The 19319-nt window shown below is 39.3% G+C and overlaps 1 protein-coding gene across 2 annotated transcripts in view; it reads left to right on the top strand.

Annotated features, from left to right (window-relative positions):
* dsb (scavenger receptor class B member debris buster) overlaps positions 1 to 19319 on the top strand; it is a 145616-nt gene that overhangs the window by 59700 nt on the left and 66597 nt on the right. The window contains exon 2 of one of the 2 annotated variants that reach the window (XM_074109148.1): positions 32 to 214. In XM_074109148.1, coding sequence (XP_073965249.1) covers positions 88 to 214 — 127 coding nt within the window. In that variant the 5' untranslated portion in view covers positions 32 to 87. Of the gene's footprint in view, positions 1 to 31; positions 215 to 9685; positions 9887 to 19319 lie in introns of those variants that run through there. The other variant, XM_074109147.1, reaches the window with a different exon arrangement.

Below are 19319 nucleotides of genomic sequence, written 5' to 3'. Positions count from 1 at the left end.
TTGTTTCTCAAAGAAGCTTCTTTGTTTCCAGACAAACGACCCGCCATTCCGGATGTAGACAGTCGGGGGCACAAGCATACATACAAAATGGGGCACAAACAGTACTTGGCGGTGGGCCAGTCGGCCAGTAAGATGCTGGGGCTGCCGCGGGTGTCTGGCGACAAGACTGTGCCTCTCAACATGCTCATATCACAACAGGGGAAAATTAACAGAGGTAAGTATATTCCTAAGTCTAAGTTTACAGTAATTTATTTTTCATCACACTTGCTCGTAAACAGTGTCGTAACATGCAGGCTACCTTGGTTGCAACCCCCCAAATAAAACCCTCGACCTTAATGTGCTTGTCATGAAACCCGTGGTCGGTAAATGAGTCATTGCGCGTACTGATGGTGCTGCGCGCGCTGCTGCAGGACCAAAATGCATACGCACGTTGCAGCGTTGGAGGGGGAGGGGGCGCTGCCAAGAGCGCAGCCTAAGGTATCGCCAATATTTGGAACAATTATATTTTTTCTTTTACAAATATAATATTTTACTCGCAAATGTGATGAAAAACATTGTATGTCGCACGGGCGTACTAGAATTACGAACATCGACTCATTAAAGCCTCTCGAATAGACTCAATAGACTCTCGTTCGTAATTCCTTATTTACCGCCCTTAAGACCACAATGTACTAAAATCTACTATTACCACAACCAGGACTTATCACGCTCTCTTCTTCTCGAGTGCATCTTCAACTAGTGGAAGTTTGCAGTCAGCTCCGCATATCAGGTTCGGTTTTTTGCCGGTCTAAATGAAATGAAATGAAATAGAAATGAAATGAAATATTTTTATTTTGCTTTAGATATGGTAAAGTGGTCTTATGAAATAGTGAAATGCTATGACATGTCTAGCCAGATACATTTGGCATGCAAACATTGTCTTATATTCTTAAAAAGCATTTATTAAGCTGAAAACGAATTAAATATTACATTGGTTATGTTGAAAACCTAGATTAAATACAGTTTAGTTTGTTTAAAAATTTAATTACATTTTAGTGTCAATTGACAGTGGAATAATTTTGTTTGTATTTTTTTATTGTAAGTATTTTTTAATTGAATAAAATGCTTTATTCTTAAGCCATTGAAACAATTGAAATCTAAATTTGTTCCGGGGCAACTCAGTTATGCTCTTAGGTAGCTTATTAAAAATTCGTATTACCATTGGCACACAGTTTCTGCGATACAAGTGTGTGTTAAAACTCAGTGCTCTTAATTCCCGTCCATTCCACTGCTTTTTTTCAGCTACTTTGCCTATTATTATTAGTTGCAAGAGTCAGTACGTGACCCAAAATGACAACTTTCCTTCTTTGGTGGTCTGCATTGCCTGGCGTTCCTCCGAGCACGGCGTAACACTTCAATGTTGGTCATTTGATGTGTCCAGCTAATATGTGGCCAACTTGCGTATAGACCCACATTTCGAATGATAAGTTATACGTTTCCGGAGATCCTCTTTATTGTACAAGCCTCATCCGTAAAGAAGTAGCCATGTATAAAATTGACGTAGAGGAGTGCGCAATATTTTAAAGCTGCGACTGTAAAGAATGTAGGCAGTGAGGGGGCACAAACGTTATATACAAAATGGGGCACAAGGCATACATACAAAATGGGGCACAAACAGTACTTGGCGGTGGGCCAGTCGGCCAGTAAGATGCTGGGCTGCCGCGGGTGTCTGACAAGATTGTGCTCCTCTCAACATGCTCATAATCACAACAGGGGAAAATTAACAGAGGTCAGTCTGTCTCGAATAGTTATAAATACTATAAAAGCAGCAGGTAGCAGGTGGTAGGGCCTTGTGCAAGGTCCGCCCGGATTACTACCACCACCTTGCTCGCTAATCCTGCCGTGAAGCAGCAGTGCTTGCACTTTTGTGTTTCGGCGTGGAGAGTAAGACAGCCGGCGAAATTACTGGCACTTGAGGTATCCCATCTCAGGCCTCTAGGTTGGCAACGCATCTGCAATACCCCTGGTGTTGGAGATGTTTATGGGCGGTGGTGACCTCTTACCATCAGGAGACCCACTTGCTCGTTTGCCGTCCAGTCGAATAAAAAAAAGACATCACGCTAAACGCAAGAGTAATATACAGGGTGGAAAGTTGAGATGGGCAGCAAGGGCAGCTACTAGATCCCTTGCTGCTATGCTAAAATGCTCTTAGGTTAGGAGACCTTTACTAACTTTTTGAGTGATGACAATCGAAATTCACAGATTTTTGATAAAATGTATAGTCAGCGACAAAATTGACAGATTATGACTTTTTTTTTAATGCCATCGATCCCATTTCAAGGATTAAAACACTCTTTGAGACCAACTAAGGTTAGAGTACTAGAAAACCCACAAATCATTCTCTTTCCATACAGTTCGTAGGGTAATACTAATTTGCAAAGTGAAACTTTAGCATGTTGTTTTTTTACGAATATGAATCCTTTATGCTCACATAAAATTAAACAGTATGCAGACAACTAAAATCTGGACATTTTAACTAAAATTAATGTCTTAACCCAGTATTACTGCCCCATCTCAACTTTCCAACCTGTATACCTCGACGTTTCGACCACATTACTAAGACACCAATTAGATATTAAGTGAAAATTACGCAAGTTAAAAATTTAGTCTATCTCTAAGTCTGTTGTTTGTCCTATACCCCAGTGGTACAAAGGGGCTTCGTGAGACGTTGCCAGCAGCTCCTGTCCCGCGCCAGTTGCTCCGCGTCCCCCCAATTCAGCCCGGCCGGCCCCGCCGTCTGCTCCCATGCGGCCTCCACGTGAACGCGACCCTGGCTGTATTGTCCTCTGGTCTTCGGACCATCCCTATCCACTTCCATTTCCGTTGCGCGATCTCTCGCTTTATCGGTATTTGGTATTATCGCTTCCATAGATCCTCGTTGCTGATAGTGTTCGGCCAAAATATGCGCAGGATGGACCTCAGGCATTTGTTGACGAACACTCGTCAGACCTTGTCTCCTTCCAAGTCTCGCAGCTGAAGGAAGAGCAAAACAGACTTCACTATGGAATCGAAGAGGGAAACCTTGATCCGCCGAGTCCCACACAGGTTTTAGCTGGGCAAAATCTCTAAGTCTAGGTATTTTTTAATTAAATAAACCCGAATGACTCATGTCTTTAATAGACTAGCTCGACATGTTTCGAGCTAATTTGTGGCCCTTCCTCTGTGAGCACGCGAGTGACATATCTAAAGAAGTTAAAACTAAATCGTCGCTATCACTCCAAAACTTACAACTATATTTTACATTATATAACAGTTTTAGCCCAACGAACTGGCTGTCTTATTTGTTAACATTTTGCTTGACAATGGGTGACCCTGACCTTTGCCGACGTAACTATGATGCTATTCCTTGTCTTCTGCGCATTTTAAACATTGCGCCTCTTTCCAACGAAAATAATTATATTTGCGTCTTACATAAAATTAATAACTTTTTGTTTAAAAATTTAAATCTAATATACAAAACAGCGCTGGGAATCGAACCCAGGTCCTCAGCACTCCGTGCTGCATGCTATACCGCTACACCACTGGACTGGACTGGACTTTTCGATGTGGATTTTACGAGATGATACCGTAAAAGTAAAAAAAATGGAGTTGAAATAAAAATTACAAGAAGACTCCACAAACCAATCTTAAAATTTAATTCTTAATACAAGCTTTTTTGCTGAACTGTATTTTTTTATTCACTGTACTCCATTGTCATCCAAACTACATTTGCATACCACATTTCAAGCTGATGCCATTAACCGTTGAGGAGTTCCGTCCTGCGAGACGATCCTGGCTGGACTACCAGGATTACTAGATTATTATATTGTCACCAGATATACATATCTAAGTATGTCAAATTTCAAGTCAATCCGGCCACTGGAAGTGGGTCAAATCAACTTGCAAGATTTGACCCGCACATACATACATACCTACAGACATACATACATATACATTGCAAATTAAATAAAGGCTGGTAAAATAACAGTGTCAACTTAATGAGGGTATCTCGACAGGCAATACCGCCAGATGGCGTTAGTATCGAGGCCATTGACATTAGTCTTGCTGCGGATTAACTCTTTAGTTATTTGGCCAATCACAAACGCGAGTCAAATCGATCTCGCAATAGATACTAGTGCCACCAAGCTCACACATACAATTCTGAACCAATCACAACCGTGATGCATACACCCTCATTATTTCTCCATTTTCAGGTTTCCATGACATGCTAGATGGTACTAGTGCCGCGAAGTCCTTTTTGACAACTTTGACATTTGCATCGCTTTTGTGATTGATAAAATAATGAATAATGGAGCCAATAAGCAAGACCACGCAAGACTGACGGTTTCGATTCTAATGCCATCTAGCGATATTCCAAGGCACCCTCTTTAGGCACTTGTCCTACCGCCGACGATGAGCGAGGAGCGAGTAGAGCGAGTAACTAGAACGAGTGGGCGAGCAGCGAGAAGCGAGTGTAGTTTTGTCGCTCGGCTGTAAGCGAGTGTTCGCGTGCGACGGGCGATTACTCGCTCCACTCGACTCGCTCGTGCGGGGCGGCCGCCAAGCTGATATCGCTGAGCGAGTATCTATAGCTGTTATAATGACTAACTAATGACTAATGAAAGTGCGCTAGTGCGCGATATTTTAAGCTGCGATTGTAAAGAATGTAGGCAGTTAGGGCACAAACGTAATTTACATTAAACTTTTATAAAAACAATTGTTAAATGCCAGACGCATGTCTACTGTCTCTCAGGATACTCTCCATATGAGTCGATGCTCGTCTAACTACTATTAGATTTAAATATGACAAAAACTGGTCTTCATACATATGAACTGCGACCAACATGTCTTTCCCAGTCTTCAAAGAAAAAATTAGGAGGATGCTAATTTCAGTGCAAATGGAACCTAGATGGAAATGATGCTACCCCAAAAAAACCACAAAACCCGCTAGGAATGTAAATGCCATCTCATAGAACAGAATTGCCAGATCTCCCCTTTTTCTTCTTTTTAAAGCTCCCTTACGTGTTACAATTGCATTTTTTTAATGGTTTGTTTTTTTATATAAATACTTTTGCGTGTTTACCGTTCCCGTATTACTGGCTGTGTATAACGTGCCGTGAGACGGGCGCAGGCTGAGAATCAGCGCCGCCGGTCGTCGGCCGGCAGCATGTGAATGCTAAGCTTGAGGCACTTGTCCCATCGCCGGCGATGAGCGAGAAGCGAACAGAGCGAGTAACTAGAAAACGAGTGGGCGAGCAGTGAAAAGCGAGTGTTCGAGCGCTTCACTCGCTCGAGCCGGGCGGCCGCCAAGCTAACAGCTAGTTTTATAGCTCAGCGAGTTTTATAGCTCTTGTCGCTGCGACAAAAGATGTAAGAGCGAGTTCTCGCCGACAGTGTGAACAGCCAGCGATCAACTATTAATATGTGTCTCTTTTACTCACACAGGATCTTATATCTTTTTTTCGTTTCTTGAGCGAGAAAATAGTCGATAGCCAATCGTTTCCTCGCTGGCGGTGAAGTGCCTTATGAGTAGACGAACAAGACTACCGTCAAACAGTCCTCATGGCATTGACGCCATCTAGCGATATTCCAAGCAACCCTTTTTAATGAGTCACACAAACAAGACTACCGTCAAACAGACCTTATGACACTAACGCCATCTAGCGATATTTCACTTTAAACTTCAATGAGAAAATATAGAACACGTAATTTTTCTTTTGTTAAAAAAACTAAAATAATAAAGATATAATCAGTTAAAGATCCGCGTGACGTCACAGCGTGCTAAAAGTGTCACCACTCCCGATCTCTGACGCGCTCCATCTGTGTAATGTATTTTCACCTCAGCACCTCAAACAGGCACGTTTTGCTATGAGAAATCAGTGAGCAAAATCGCATTATGCTCACTCCGTGAGACAAAGTAACTTTTTTTTTATTATGAGTACAGTGTTGGGTCTACTTACTGAATTCCAAATATTTGAACTTTACTTTGATCTGTCATTTCACTTCAACACGAAAGAAGCGAGAGATAGGATCAAATGTGTTGATTACAATCTTAAATTATTTTTTTTATATTAAAAATATATCGATAGATACCTAATAAATTACATGACAACAAAATATTTCCAAAATGTAAATATTTCCGATCTTTAAATAAAGTATGCAACCTCGTTGCACGAAAGCCGCTTCTCTTGTTTTTTTTTATAAAATAATTCCGTATACTGCCTCTACAGTTTGAATAAATATTTGTTAAATTGATTGAATTTTTAACAAATCTATTTATGTTTATGTAATAAAAATCTAAATAAAATTCATATTTAAAGGTTTAATAACATTTATAAAAAATTAAACGTTTATTGTTCACCCTTTTAATGACCCCAAGATGAGGCTGTTTGCAGTATTAAAAAATAAGTTGACATACCTAGCACAAGAAGTATGAGATTAGTATTGTATCTACTGGACACTGTTTTATGGTTTTAAATGTGATTATTATATTTGTTTCTTAATAATAGGATTATATTAAAAAAAATGTGTTTGTTTTGTAAACAGGTAGGCATATGTGGATTTATTATTAAGTTACATTAAATGATGTTCTCGCTGCTGAGGTGAAAATTGTATGTGCCACACGAGACCAAAGTTTTTTGCATCTCGTGTATTTGAATCCCTTGCTGCTCTTAGGATTCTAACCTAGAATCACTCGCTGACGCTCGTGATTCAATTAATAGAATCCTTCGCTTACTCGGGATTCAAAATCAACACTCGCACCAAAAAACAACTTTGCTCTCTTGTTGCACAAATAACTATTGTTAGCGCGGGAGGTTCCGTCAGGCAGGATCAGAGATTGGAAAACCTGAAGGTTACTTAGTTTTAATTCCCAAATTAAGCTTTCTTGCTTCTTAATCCTGTTCGTAGCTCTTATTCGTATCGTTTTAATTCGAATTTCTGTTTTGGTTTTATTTCGCATGTTGTCTGCTGGATGTCATAATTGTCATATGTCAATGTCAATTATTTTTATCTTTTTCATTACATGTACTGTGCCATGATAATGTGGGCTATACAGCCAACATATATTTTCTCGTAGCTATTTTTGTATTTGTTTTGTGTGACTTTCTGTAATGAAGGCTATCGCGTATGAATTCGCCGCTAGAGGCGCTAGTGTAGCGTGAGGTCTCCGAAATGTCAAATCGCATAGTTTTTGGGTGAGCTACGCCGGATTATTTATAATTAGAATAATTTTGCGAATATTTTGCATTACCTGAAATTAATTATGGCAATTATGCGTTACGGGGCAATGAATGTCTGTGTTTTGAGACAGTTTTGTCTTTCGAAAACTTTTGTCCTCTCTTTTTTCCGAACAAAACGGGACTAAACCCGGATTTTTAATCCCATGGAAAAAATGTAAACAAAGGTGTTGCGTTATCAAAAAACATTTTCAGAATTCAATATATTTTATTCTTTCCACATTTGCCAGAAATCGACTTCCCATTAAAAACTGTATTTCTTAATCAAGATTAGAAGGTTAACAGGAAACTAAAGTAGGTAGGTACATATGTTGTATTTTTTAAAGTATTAACCTTAGCGGTCCCCCGACACCGACGACGCTTAGATAAAAAAATATTACTAGATACTAAATTAACTTAGGCTAATTTTGCGGGTAATCAGCATAGTCCCCGCGGGACAGGGATAAACGAATTCTTCGCAGATGAAGTCGCGGGCAACAGCTAGGTAGTGCATAATTATTTTTTACTTTTTTAGTTGTCTTTTTAGCGGCGTTTTTTTAAGCACTGGTTTTTAAAATGTCATCGAGTGCTAGGTACTTCCTAGAATCTGAAAGGAATATTGAAAGGGTAAAAATAAAGTTGTTTTGATTACCCTTGACGGTATTGAGAGCAAAACAAAGGTTTTTAAATGTCAAGGAGAAATATAACTGGCCCGTTTTCATGGAATAAGTCGTGATTGGAAAAAGAAATAAACGTGACGATAGCGGAACTGTTATTAAGTACCTGAAGTTTCCTCCGAGCATGGCGTAGCACTTCAATGATGGTCATTCGATGTGTCCAGCTATAGGCCAACATGCGTATAGACCCACATTTTTGAATGCTGTACGTTTCCGGACATCCTCTTTTATTGTACAAGCCTCATCCGTAAAGAAGTAGCCATAATATAACAATTGAAGTGAAGCTTTAATATAAAATTGATGTATACATATTTTAGGATTATTTTAAGTTAGATTCATTTATGTGACATCGCCATGCCCGCCCAGGGCCCACATGAAACTAAATGTAGCATCAGCCAAATATGTGGTCTACCACCCTTAAGTAAAGTTGATAATCGTTTGCATGTCATAAAACAATAATGCCAATAGACGTGTAATGATTTCTGATTTATTATTTGATATTTTAGAATGAAAACTGTGATAAATTATTAATGAAGGTAGATTTAAGTAGGTGGTGTTCAAAAAAGAGGATATAAAACGATTGTAACCGGGTGACTCGGGTAATTCAAGTGTGATCCAGGGTACTGGGCAGACGTGTCTAGATTAAGTGAACAAGTGAATAAAGTGAGTGATTTTGAGTATCTGACGTGACCTACTATCCCACAAGGCCTCCGGAAGTGAATATTTGACAAGGTATTAGTAACATTTTGATTTTTATTGGCTTTTTAACGAGGAATGCATACGGGGCTACCGACATCAAATGAAATTCATCCGATAGTACTCGATTCTGTGCATTATGAAAATTTATTGTGACTATGAAATTGAGGTACACCTGTATGCATGCATATATTTAAGCAAGTAACGGCCATGTGTGCCTTTATTTCGAGCTATGTACGCTCGTTAGTGTGAGGCTATGTATGCTTCACCACACGAACTATGTATGTTTGTTTGGACGGCCATGTGTGCCTTTATTTCGGGCTATGTACGCTCGTTAGTGTGAGGCTATGTATGCTTTACCACACGAACTATGTATGTTTGTTTGGACGGCCATGTGTGCCTTTATTTCGGGCTATGTACGCTCGTTAGTGTGAGGCTATGTATGCTTCACCACACGAACTATGTATGTTTGTTTGGACGGCCATGTGTGCCTTTATTTCGGGCTATGTACGCTCGTTAGTGTGAGGCTATGTATGCTTCACCACACGAACTATGTATGTTTCTTTGGACGGCCATGTGTGCCTTTATTTCGGGCTATGTACGCTCGTTAGGGTGAGGCTATGTATGCTTCACCACGCGAACTATGTGTGTTTGTTTTGAGTACCCCGCTTACCACGAGAGGTCATTTTTGTATTAGGTATATTATTGTATACTGCACAGATTATGGTTTGGACTATTTATATGAAGCAAAACGACTCTATAAGTCGTATGTACGTTCACTTTCATTTAGGACGATTAGAAATACGGCACATAACAATAGTTATCAGATTTAGCGTTCTTCACGAAGTACGGTTAGGTTGATCATTGAAACACAGTTCAACTAGGTTTATTTAATTTAATTTCATAGCGTAAATATTATATTACTCGCAGTACAACACACAAGTACACAATTAAACACAAGGATATGCATTCACGAACACACATGTTGATACGAATACTTATATCGACACACGTCCGAAAACCCCACTCCAGATGATGTGAGTAACGAGATAAACCGATGATTGATCGATTGTTCAGCTATGGATGATCCAGAGAAGAATGATGACCCGCAGACTCCTCCTGGAAGATCTGGGCGTTCTCGAAGGCGTGAAAAAAGAAAGCGATCCCGATCACCCGAGGAAAGAAGGACACGAAGACGCCGCCGTTCTAGGAAGAGTTCGCACGGACTAACTACCGAGGATGTACTTAAGATTCTGAGTGCATGGAAGGGAGAGTCAAGTAAGGCTAATGTTACGTTTCATAGTAATCAAATTAATAATGTCATTCCAGAGTACGATCCAGCGAATAGGGCTCAAAGCATTGAATGTTGGCTACGAAAGGTGAATGAGTGCTCTCAGATTTACGGATGGGACGAGAAGCAAACCATCCATTTCTCTCTGCAAAAACTTGTGGGCCTAGCCAAGAGATGGTTTGAGACTCTTCCCTCCGTTGTCTTCACATGGGATGAGTGGCGGGTCAAACTAAAACGAGCTTTTCCTAGCGAAGAAAATTACGGACGACTTTTAGAAGAAATGTTGGCTCGCACATCCCGTAGTGACGAAAGTCTGAGAGAATACTTTTATGACAAACTTAGTTTATTGAACCGATGTGAAATAGGTGGCAAGAAAGCATGCGACTGCATTATACATGGTATTCATGATAGGTCTGTTAGGAACGGAGCACAGGCACTAAATTGTACGGAACCAGAGGGTCTATTGAATTTTCTTTGTTCGCAACGTGTGTTCACGCCCTTGGTAAATAGATCTAAAGAACGGATTAGTCTGAAACCTACCTCCACCGCATCTAGTTCCGCTTTGCACACGTTAACTGCAAACGACCGATCTGTTTTGTTTTAATTGTCGTATGAAGGGTCACCCCTATAGCAAATGCACAAAGCCTCTTATAAAATGCAAACAGTGTAAGAGAATAGGCCATGATAATGAATCGTGTAAACTACAACCCATTGCCGAAAGTGCCGCGTCATCGAGTGTTCACGAAACCGAGAAAAGGGTTTTAAAGGTCACTGCATCTAGCCGTTGCAACGAGAAATTCTTTAAAACCGTTTTGGTCGGTTGTCAGCAATTGACAGCATTTGTTGATTTCGGCAGTGAGTGTAGCTTGATACGGCAAAGTGATGCGGAATCACTAGGTATTGACAAATGTTATGACAATGTCCCAGTAGTGAAGGGTTTCGGTAACTCTTCAATACTGCCCCTATATAAGTCTTTCGTCAAATTGATACTTGATGATATCGAAGCTTCTCTGGAAGTACTTGTAGTTAGTAATCAATACATGCAAAATTCGATGCTAATCGGTCAAAACTTCACTGAGTTACCTTATATAACCGTTTTGAAGGACAGCGCTAAGCTCACTTTCTACAAAACCCCAATAGATAATCCATTCTGTTGCGATACACCTTGCAAGCTTTTCGCATTAGAGTCTATCAAAGTTACTGTTACGAGCCTTGTCCCCGTCACTGTCAATGATCCTTCTTTTACGGGCGATGTGTACATTGACGGATATAACTCATATGAGCCCGGTCGTGAGTACCGTTTAATGCCAGGCGCTTATCACGTTTCCGGGGGAGTTGGAGCAGTGGTGATTACCAATCTATCCCAGAAGCCCTTAGAGATTGAAGCTAACGCTTTAGTGGCACGATCGATCCCCTTTACTGAAACAGATACATGTCAGGTTAACCGCGTGGAATCAGATCTGCCAAACGTTGAACCGTTAGATAGGACACAGATTAAAGTAGGGCAAGGTTTGGACGATGAATGTGTTGGGAGACTCCATGAATTACTTGAGGAATATCGTGATTGTTTTGCAACCAACCTCAGCGAGATTGGTTGTGCAAATGGGTTTAACATGAAAATCGATCTCTTGGACAACAAACCGTTGTTTACCGGCCGTACCGTCGTTTTCGGAACGGGAGCAAGTTCGAGAAATAGTTGACGACTTATTGCGTAACGACATCCAAGAATCCAGTTCAGACTATGCCAGCCCCATTTTGATGGTTCAAAAGAAAACTGGCGAGCAGAGGCTTTGTATAGACTTTAGAGCTCTCAACAACAAAACGGTAAAGGACCGCTTTCCACTTCCGCTCATCGAAGATCAGTTGACCAACCTAAGTGGCAATCGCTTTTTCACTACGCTAGACCTTGCGTCTGGTTACTACCAAATTCCTATGGCTCCTGAAAGCCGTCATTTAAAGAAAGAAAAAGAAAGAAAGAAAGAAAGAAAATGCGTTTATTGCCAACAATTAGGTAGGTATATAATGCATATTACACAAGAAGGGTACCTACTCTAAAAATTAAGTTAACTTACTAACTATATGCGGGTTCTATAAAAGTTCGTGAGACCTGCTTTCTAATGTAGGGGTTAATGAACTTTTATAAAAATCCCGCCTTAACCTAAAAGTATCCCCGCATGCTACTCGACCCATTAAATTGCGGCAAATGGTTCGGGCATCAGCATAATGCTGACAGTGTCAGGTCTTCAGACTAACACTTCAGCGCTGTTTTTCAGCCCGAACCTGTTACAGTTTGCGCCTCCATTTAATTTACCTAACACTTACACGCTTTTGGTTTATAACACACCTAATATACTGTATTCATAAAAAATATAAGCTTTTATATCTACGCTTCTCTAACTGGGTCGTTCTTTAACTGGTTTCATCACTCCAGATGGCCATTATGAATTTAAGCGAATGCCATTTGGGTTGGCCAACGCACCTGCCGTTTTTCAACGGATGATAAATAGAATTTTAGGAAACAAACGGTTCGAATTTGCTTTGGCTTACCTCGATGACCTTTTAATTCCCTCTGCTAGCATAGAACAGGGTTTTCAACGGCTAAAAGAAATTTTAGAGATTTTACGCGAGTTTGGGTTGACTTTGAAGTTGTCAAAATGTCGATTTTTTGATACCTCGATCGATTACTTGGGCTATAGGATCTCGTCGGAAGGTATTGAACCGGGTGAAGGTAAATTACTTGCGGTTAAAGAATTTCCAGTTCCAGGGAACACCCATGAGGTACGCCAGTTTCTCGGATTGACGGGATATTTTCGTAAATTTATACAGAGTTACGGAGAAATCTCGCGGCCATTAACGGACCTTTTAAAAAAGGACGCTCCCTGGAAATGGACTCAAAATCAGGATGCCGCTTTCACCTTATTAAAGGAAAAGTTATTGACAAAACCAGTGCTAGCTTTGTACGATCATACGTTAGAGACCGAAGTTCACACAGACGCCAGCGCCCTAGGTATTGGCGGTATTTTGATGCAGTGGCAGAGTAACCCCCGCGTTCTGAAACCTGTAGCTTACTTCAGCAGACAGACCACGCCGGACGAAAAACACTTGCATTCCTATGAGTTGGAAACGTTAGCCGTGGTCTATTCACTGAAGAAGTTTAGGGTGTATTTGATGGGTATGCCATTTAAAGTCTTCACGGATTGCGCTGCTCTGAAAACTACCCTGACAAAAAGAGACCTTATCCCTAGGATAGCCAGGTGGTGGCTACAAATTAGCGAATTCGATTTCGAAATCGAATACCGTCCTGGAGTCAACATGACACATGCTGACGCATTAAGCCGGAACACTACGCTGGTCGCAGAGCCTGATGATAACGTTGCGTTAGTTTATAATATTGAGACTAACAATTGGATACTTACCCTTCAAATGGCGGACTCGGAAATTTCACGAATCGTAAAAGTACTTAGACCAGAAAATGACGAAGAATGTAGGGAAATAAAACAGAATTACGTAATTAAAAATAATGCAGTATATAGGAAGGTAGACAGCGATAGTGTAAGGCTAGTTGTTCCTAAAAGTGCGAGATGGCAGGTTTGCAAAGCAAACCACGATGACATCGGTCATCTCGGTTTTGCTAAAACACTCGAGCGAATTCAAGGTCAATTTTGGTTCACAAAATTAAGACGCTTCGTAAAGAAATACGTGAGTGCGTGTCTCGAATGTGCCTTTAATAAAGACAATGCAGCAAGAAGGAAGGAAGGCCATCTGTATCCAATAGAAAAGATTAGTATCCCATTTCACACGGTGCACATTGACCATCTGGGTCCCTTCATTAAAAGCAGAAATGGCAATTCCTTCATTCTTACGATTGTAGATGGCTTTACAAAATACCTATTTGTTAGAGCGGTTAAGGATACCAAAACAAAGAGTACAATAAAGATTCTAGAGAAGATTTTTTACGACTTTGGTGTTCCAGCTAGGATCATTTCTGATCGTGGTACATCATTTACGTCAGCTGCTTTTAAGTCATTCTGTGATGAACATGGTATAAAGCATGTATTGAACGCAGTTGCCTGTCCCAGAGCAAACGGTCAAGCGGAAAGGTATAACCAGACTATACTAAATTCGTTGTCAGCCCAAAATGCCAATGGCAATGAACGTGACTGGGACAGGTGCTTAGGTAAGATTCAGTGGGGTATTAACAACACTATTAATACCACCACACAAAAAACTGCAACAGAAACATTATTCGGTGTCAAAATGCGTGATGATCTCGCAAACAAACTTGATATTACCTCCGATGCACCGTGCACTGATTTAGCACAGTTGAGAAACGACGTAAGTTCTATTATCAAAAATAAACAAGAACATGCTAAACAAAAGCATAACTCAGTGCACGCTCCAGCGGTGAAATATCAGGTTGGCGATTTGGTAAAACTAAGCAGAACCAACTATTATAATGATGGCAAAAGTTCCAAGCTTTTGTCAAAGTTTACAGGACCGTACAAAATTTTAGAAGCCCTGGGCAATGACCGATATAAAATAGGCGATGTTCCGGGTTTTAACAATAAAAGAAAATGTTATGAAGGCATTGTAGCGGTAGATAGATTAAGGCCGTGGATTCATATAAAAAGTTTAGAGTTAGCTGAGAGTGATGACGATAGCGATAGTAATGCTGAATCTAATAGTGAGTAAATACTAATAATAATAGTGCGATTAAATAACATATTTTATATTATAATTAATCAATAAGACTTGTCAAATATTTAGTACATATTATATAATAAATACCTGCGTAGATATGATAAGTAACATATGTGTAAATGGTTATCGTAACGATAGTAATAATAAAAATGATTAAGTGACACATTGCAGGTTTGGCACTAGATATGACAATGTAAACTGGTATTTGTTTAATATTTATAATTTATATAGAAGGCCTTATGTAAAAATGTTTCTGAATTTAGACTGGCAGGAAATTAAATGGCTGTATAATAACTAGTATTCTGTAATTGGCCGAATGTAATGATTTTAAATATTTTCTCTGAATTTGGATTGGTCGAAAATTATAAGCTGTTAAATAATTTTGAAATATTATTTTATTATTTAGATAAGTGTGTCAGGAGCCACACGGTGTCGGATGGCCGAATGTAATGATTTCTGATTTATTATTTGATATTTTAGAATGAAAACTGTGATAAATTATTAATGAAGGTAGATTTAAGTAGGTGGTGTTCAAAAAAGAGGGTATAAAAACGATTGTAACCGGGTGACTCGGGTAATTCAAGTGTGATCCAGGGTACTGGGCAGACGTGTCTAGATTAAGTGAACAAGTGAATAAAGTGAGTGATTTTGAGTATCTGATTTAGTTTCATTATAGACGTGTCTGTCAACTTGAAAGTTCGACTTTAGCGACATATTCATTCACTTGTTGAAAAATTGGTAGACCACTTATTTGGCTGATTCGATTTGTAGCATTCGAACATGGCGGATGTAGACAATATCTAATTTTGCTATTTCTGTTTCTATGGCTAGTTGAAGTATAATTTTGATAGTCATGCGGCGATTAACCTTAACAGTGAACAGTGATCACAAAATTCTATATTGCTCTCGCGTCTGGCACTTTTTAATGCGCAAGTTGTCTCCGCGTGGTTTCTGGAATTTTACTATCAAGTTGCAAAAACTACAATCACCGTACAACGTCCCTCTCAAAGAGTTTACCTTGACACTGGCGAAATTGTCCTATTAATTAGGACAGAAAAGCCATATCTTAAAAGAGAAGAAGAAGAAGTTATTTGGCTGATGGTACAATACTATGGTTACAATACAAGATTAATGACTAACTAATGACTAATGAAAGTGCGCTAGTGCGCGATATTTTAAAGCTGCGATTGTAAAGAATGTAGGCAGTTAGGGGCACAAACGTAATTTACATTAATACTTTTATAAAAACAAATTGTTAAAATGCCAGACGCATGTCTACTCTCTCTCAGGATACTCTCCATATGAGTCGATGCTCGTCTAACTACTATTAGATTTAAATATGACAAAAACTGGTCTTCATACATATATGAACTGCGACCAAAATGTCTTTCCCAGTCTTCAAAGAAAAAATTAGGAGGATGCTAATTTCAGTGCAAATTGGAACCTAGATGGAAATGGATGCTACCCCAAAAAAACCACAAGAACCCGCTAGGAATGTAAATGCCATCTCATAGAACAGAATTGCCAGATCTCCCCTTTTTCTTCTTTTTAAAGCTCCCTTACGTGTTACAATTGCATTTTTTTTAATGGTTTGTTTTTTTACATAAATACTTTTGCGTGTTTACCGTTCCCGTATTACTGGCTGTGTATAACGTGCCGTGAGACGGGCGCAGGCTGAGAATCAGCGCCGCCGGTCGTCGGCCGGCAGCATGTGAATGCTAAGCTTGAGGCACTTGTCCCATCGCCGACGATGAGCGAGAAGCGAACAGAGCGAGTAACTAGAAACGAGTGGGCGAGCAGTGAAAAGCGAGTGTTCGAGCGCTTCACTCGCTCGAGCCGGGCGGCCGCCAAGCTAACAGCGCTGAGCGAGTATCGCTGAGCTAGTTTTATAGCTCAGCGAGTTTTATAGCTCTTGTCGCTGCGACAAAATATGTAAGAGAGAGTTCTCGCCGGCAGTGTGAACCGCCAGCGATCAACTATTAATATATATGTCTCTTTTACTCACACAGGATCTTATATCTTTTGTTCGTTTCTTGAGCGAGAAAATAGTCGATAGCCAATCGTTTCCTCGCCGGCGGTGAGACAACTGCCTGAGCCTATTGCCACATATTTGTAACGTGTCTGTTGTTTTTATTTTTGTCTTTTGTTTTTTATTATTATTATTATTTTTCCTACCTTTTTGGACATTGCGTAGTTCTAAATTTTCGTTTTATTTGGTGTGTTTCTGTTATGTTCATTGTATTTTTTTTATGTGGCAATAAATGTCTTTTTATTTTTTTATTTTATTTTTATATATTTATAAAATATATAAATATAAAATAGTGCCAGATTGTACGGAGCGATGGCAAGCGCCCTGACTGAATGCCGTTGATACCCTGGACGACTGGCCGTGCGCTGGTGTGGGACGCTACCTGTACAGATACCCTGGCGGCGTCCTACCTACCAGCAACTACCAAATGTGCGGGGGCGGCGGCAGACGCCCGGGAACGCCTCAAGGTCACAAAATATAGCTGTCTCGGCGCCCAATATCATTTCTTTGCTTTCGGCGTCGAGACTCTAGGTCCTTGGGGTAAGGCTGCGCTGGAGCTACACAGGGAGCTCAGCAATAGGTTAAGGGAGGCGACAGGCAACCCTCGCGCCGGCAGCTTTCTCGCGCAAAGAATCTCAATCGCAGTTCAACGCGGGAATGCCTGCGTGATGGGCACCCTGCCAAGAGGCCCACCTCTCTTTTTAGGGTTCCGGAGCCAAAATGGCAAAAACGGAACCCTTATAGTTTCGCCATGTCTGTCTGTCTGTCTGTCTGTCTGTCTGTCCGCGGCTTTGCTCAGGGACTATCAATGCTAGAAAGCTATAATTTTGCACGAATACGTATGTAAACTATGCCGACAAAATGGTACAATAAAAATTTCAAAAAATTTTTTTTAGTGTACCTCCGATAGACTTAAAGTGGGGGTGTTTTTTTTTTGTAATCCAAACTTGTAGTATGGAATATCGTTGGATAGGTCTTTTAAAATCATTAGGGGTTTGCGAGAAGTATTTTTCGATTCAGTGATTTCTTTGCAAAATAATCAACTTTAAAATGCAAATTTTCATTAAAATCGAGCGTCCCCTCCCCCCCTCTAAAATCTAAACCTGTGGGTGGAAAAATTAGAAAAAATTCAGAATGGTAGTAAGTATATCAAACTTTCAAGGAAAACTATAATGGCTTTGTTTGCTTCAGAATTATTAGTAGTTTAAGAGTAAATAGCAGCCTAAGGTATAAAATATACCTAAACTTGGAAGATTCCGTATAAAATACGAAATTCTTAGAAAAATATTACTTATTTTTTTCGTAATGGCTACCCTATTTTTTTAATTATAGTTTTAGTTATTTTAATTTAATAGTAGTTTTAGTCCTAAGGATATTTTGTATTTTCTTAATATTTCTTACTAAATTGTAAATGTATATTAATAATATAATATAATAGTCAAATAAGGTATGGTATTATGCGAGCTGATTGGACCCCAGGGTCGGGCTTCTAACCTGCTGTCCACGTAAATTATTCTATGGAAAATCTCGACAAAAAACCCAGATGCAGTTGCAAGAATAAGGCAAGGTTATATCGTGCGTCAGCTGTACAAACTAAGATATTGTGCAACGGATATATTTAATAGTCGGTAAAGCGGATGTGAGAATATTTTTAGAATTTTATACCTTAACGTGAAATAAGTTTTTGGAAATGTCATTTTAATAAAAGTTTTTTTAGGGTTCCGTAGCCAATGTCTGTCCGTTCGTCCGCGGCTTTGCTTAGGGACTATCAATGCTAGAAAGCTGTCATTTTGCACGAATATATATATGTTATTTATGCCGACAAAATGGTACAATAAAAAAATCAAAAATAATTATTTTTAGAGTACCTCTCATAGACGTAAAGTGGGGGTGATTTTTTTTGTTTTCATCCAACCTTATAGTGTGAGTTTTTCAAAATCATTAAGTTGCTCGATTTTCGACAGTGATTTGTTTGCAAAATTTTTCGATTCAGTGATTTGTTTGCAAAATATTCAACTTTAAAGTGCAAATTTTCATTAAAATTAAATGAAACCGGTGGGTGGAAAAAATTTGAAAAAATTCAGGATGTTATGAAGTATATCAAACTTTCAAGGAAAACTATAACGGCTAAGTTTGCTTGAGAATTATTAGTAGTTTAAGAGTAAATAGCAGCCCAAGGTATAAAATATACCTAAACTTGGAAGATTCCGTATAAAATACGAAATCCTTAGAAAAATATTACTTAATTTTGGGCGTGTCCGACGCGCTCTTGGCCGGTTTTTTTTTTTGACGGTGGAATCATTCGACATTTCCACTGAACGTAGAAATTGTTAAGATGTTTTGCTATAGTTGGGCTACGCGCTATATTTTTTAACAAAAAAAAATCACTATAAAATGCTTTTTATTCATTGAACAGATGAGTGAAGGTTAGGTATTCTTAAACCTCAGCAATATTTCAAACTTCGTTCTTGCTAACTCAATGCAATTTACTTACGTAAGTTGAAATGTGATATTGTATTTTCATATAGGTACATTGACGATTTGATTTAACATTTTTTTCTAGATTACCTACTTATATTTAGTGCAAAGGTCAATGCACTTGAAGTGGAATGGACCAAAAAATACTTACATAATCCATACTAATATTATAAATGCGAAAGTGTGTGTGTTTGTATGTTTTTCGTCTTTCA

This window comes from Choristoneura fumiferana, chromosome 28, assembly GCF_025370935.1.
Source record: "Choristoneura fumiferana chromosome 28, NRCan_CFum_1, whole genome shotgun sequence".
NCBI lineage: Eukaryota > Metazoa > Arthropoda > Insecta > Lepidoptera > Tortricidae > Choristoneura > Choristoneura fumiferana.
Note: the sequence above shows the minus strand (reverse complement) of the source record. Positions and strands in the feature narration are given on the sequence as shown.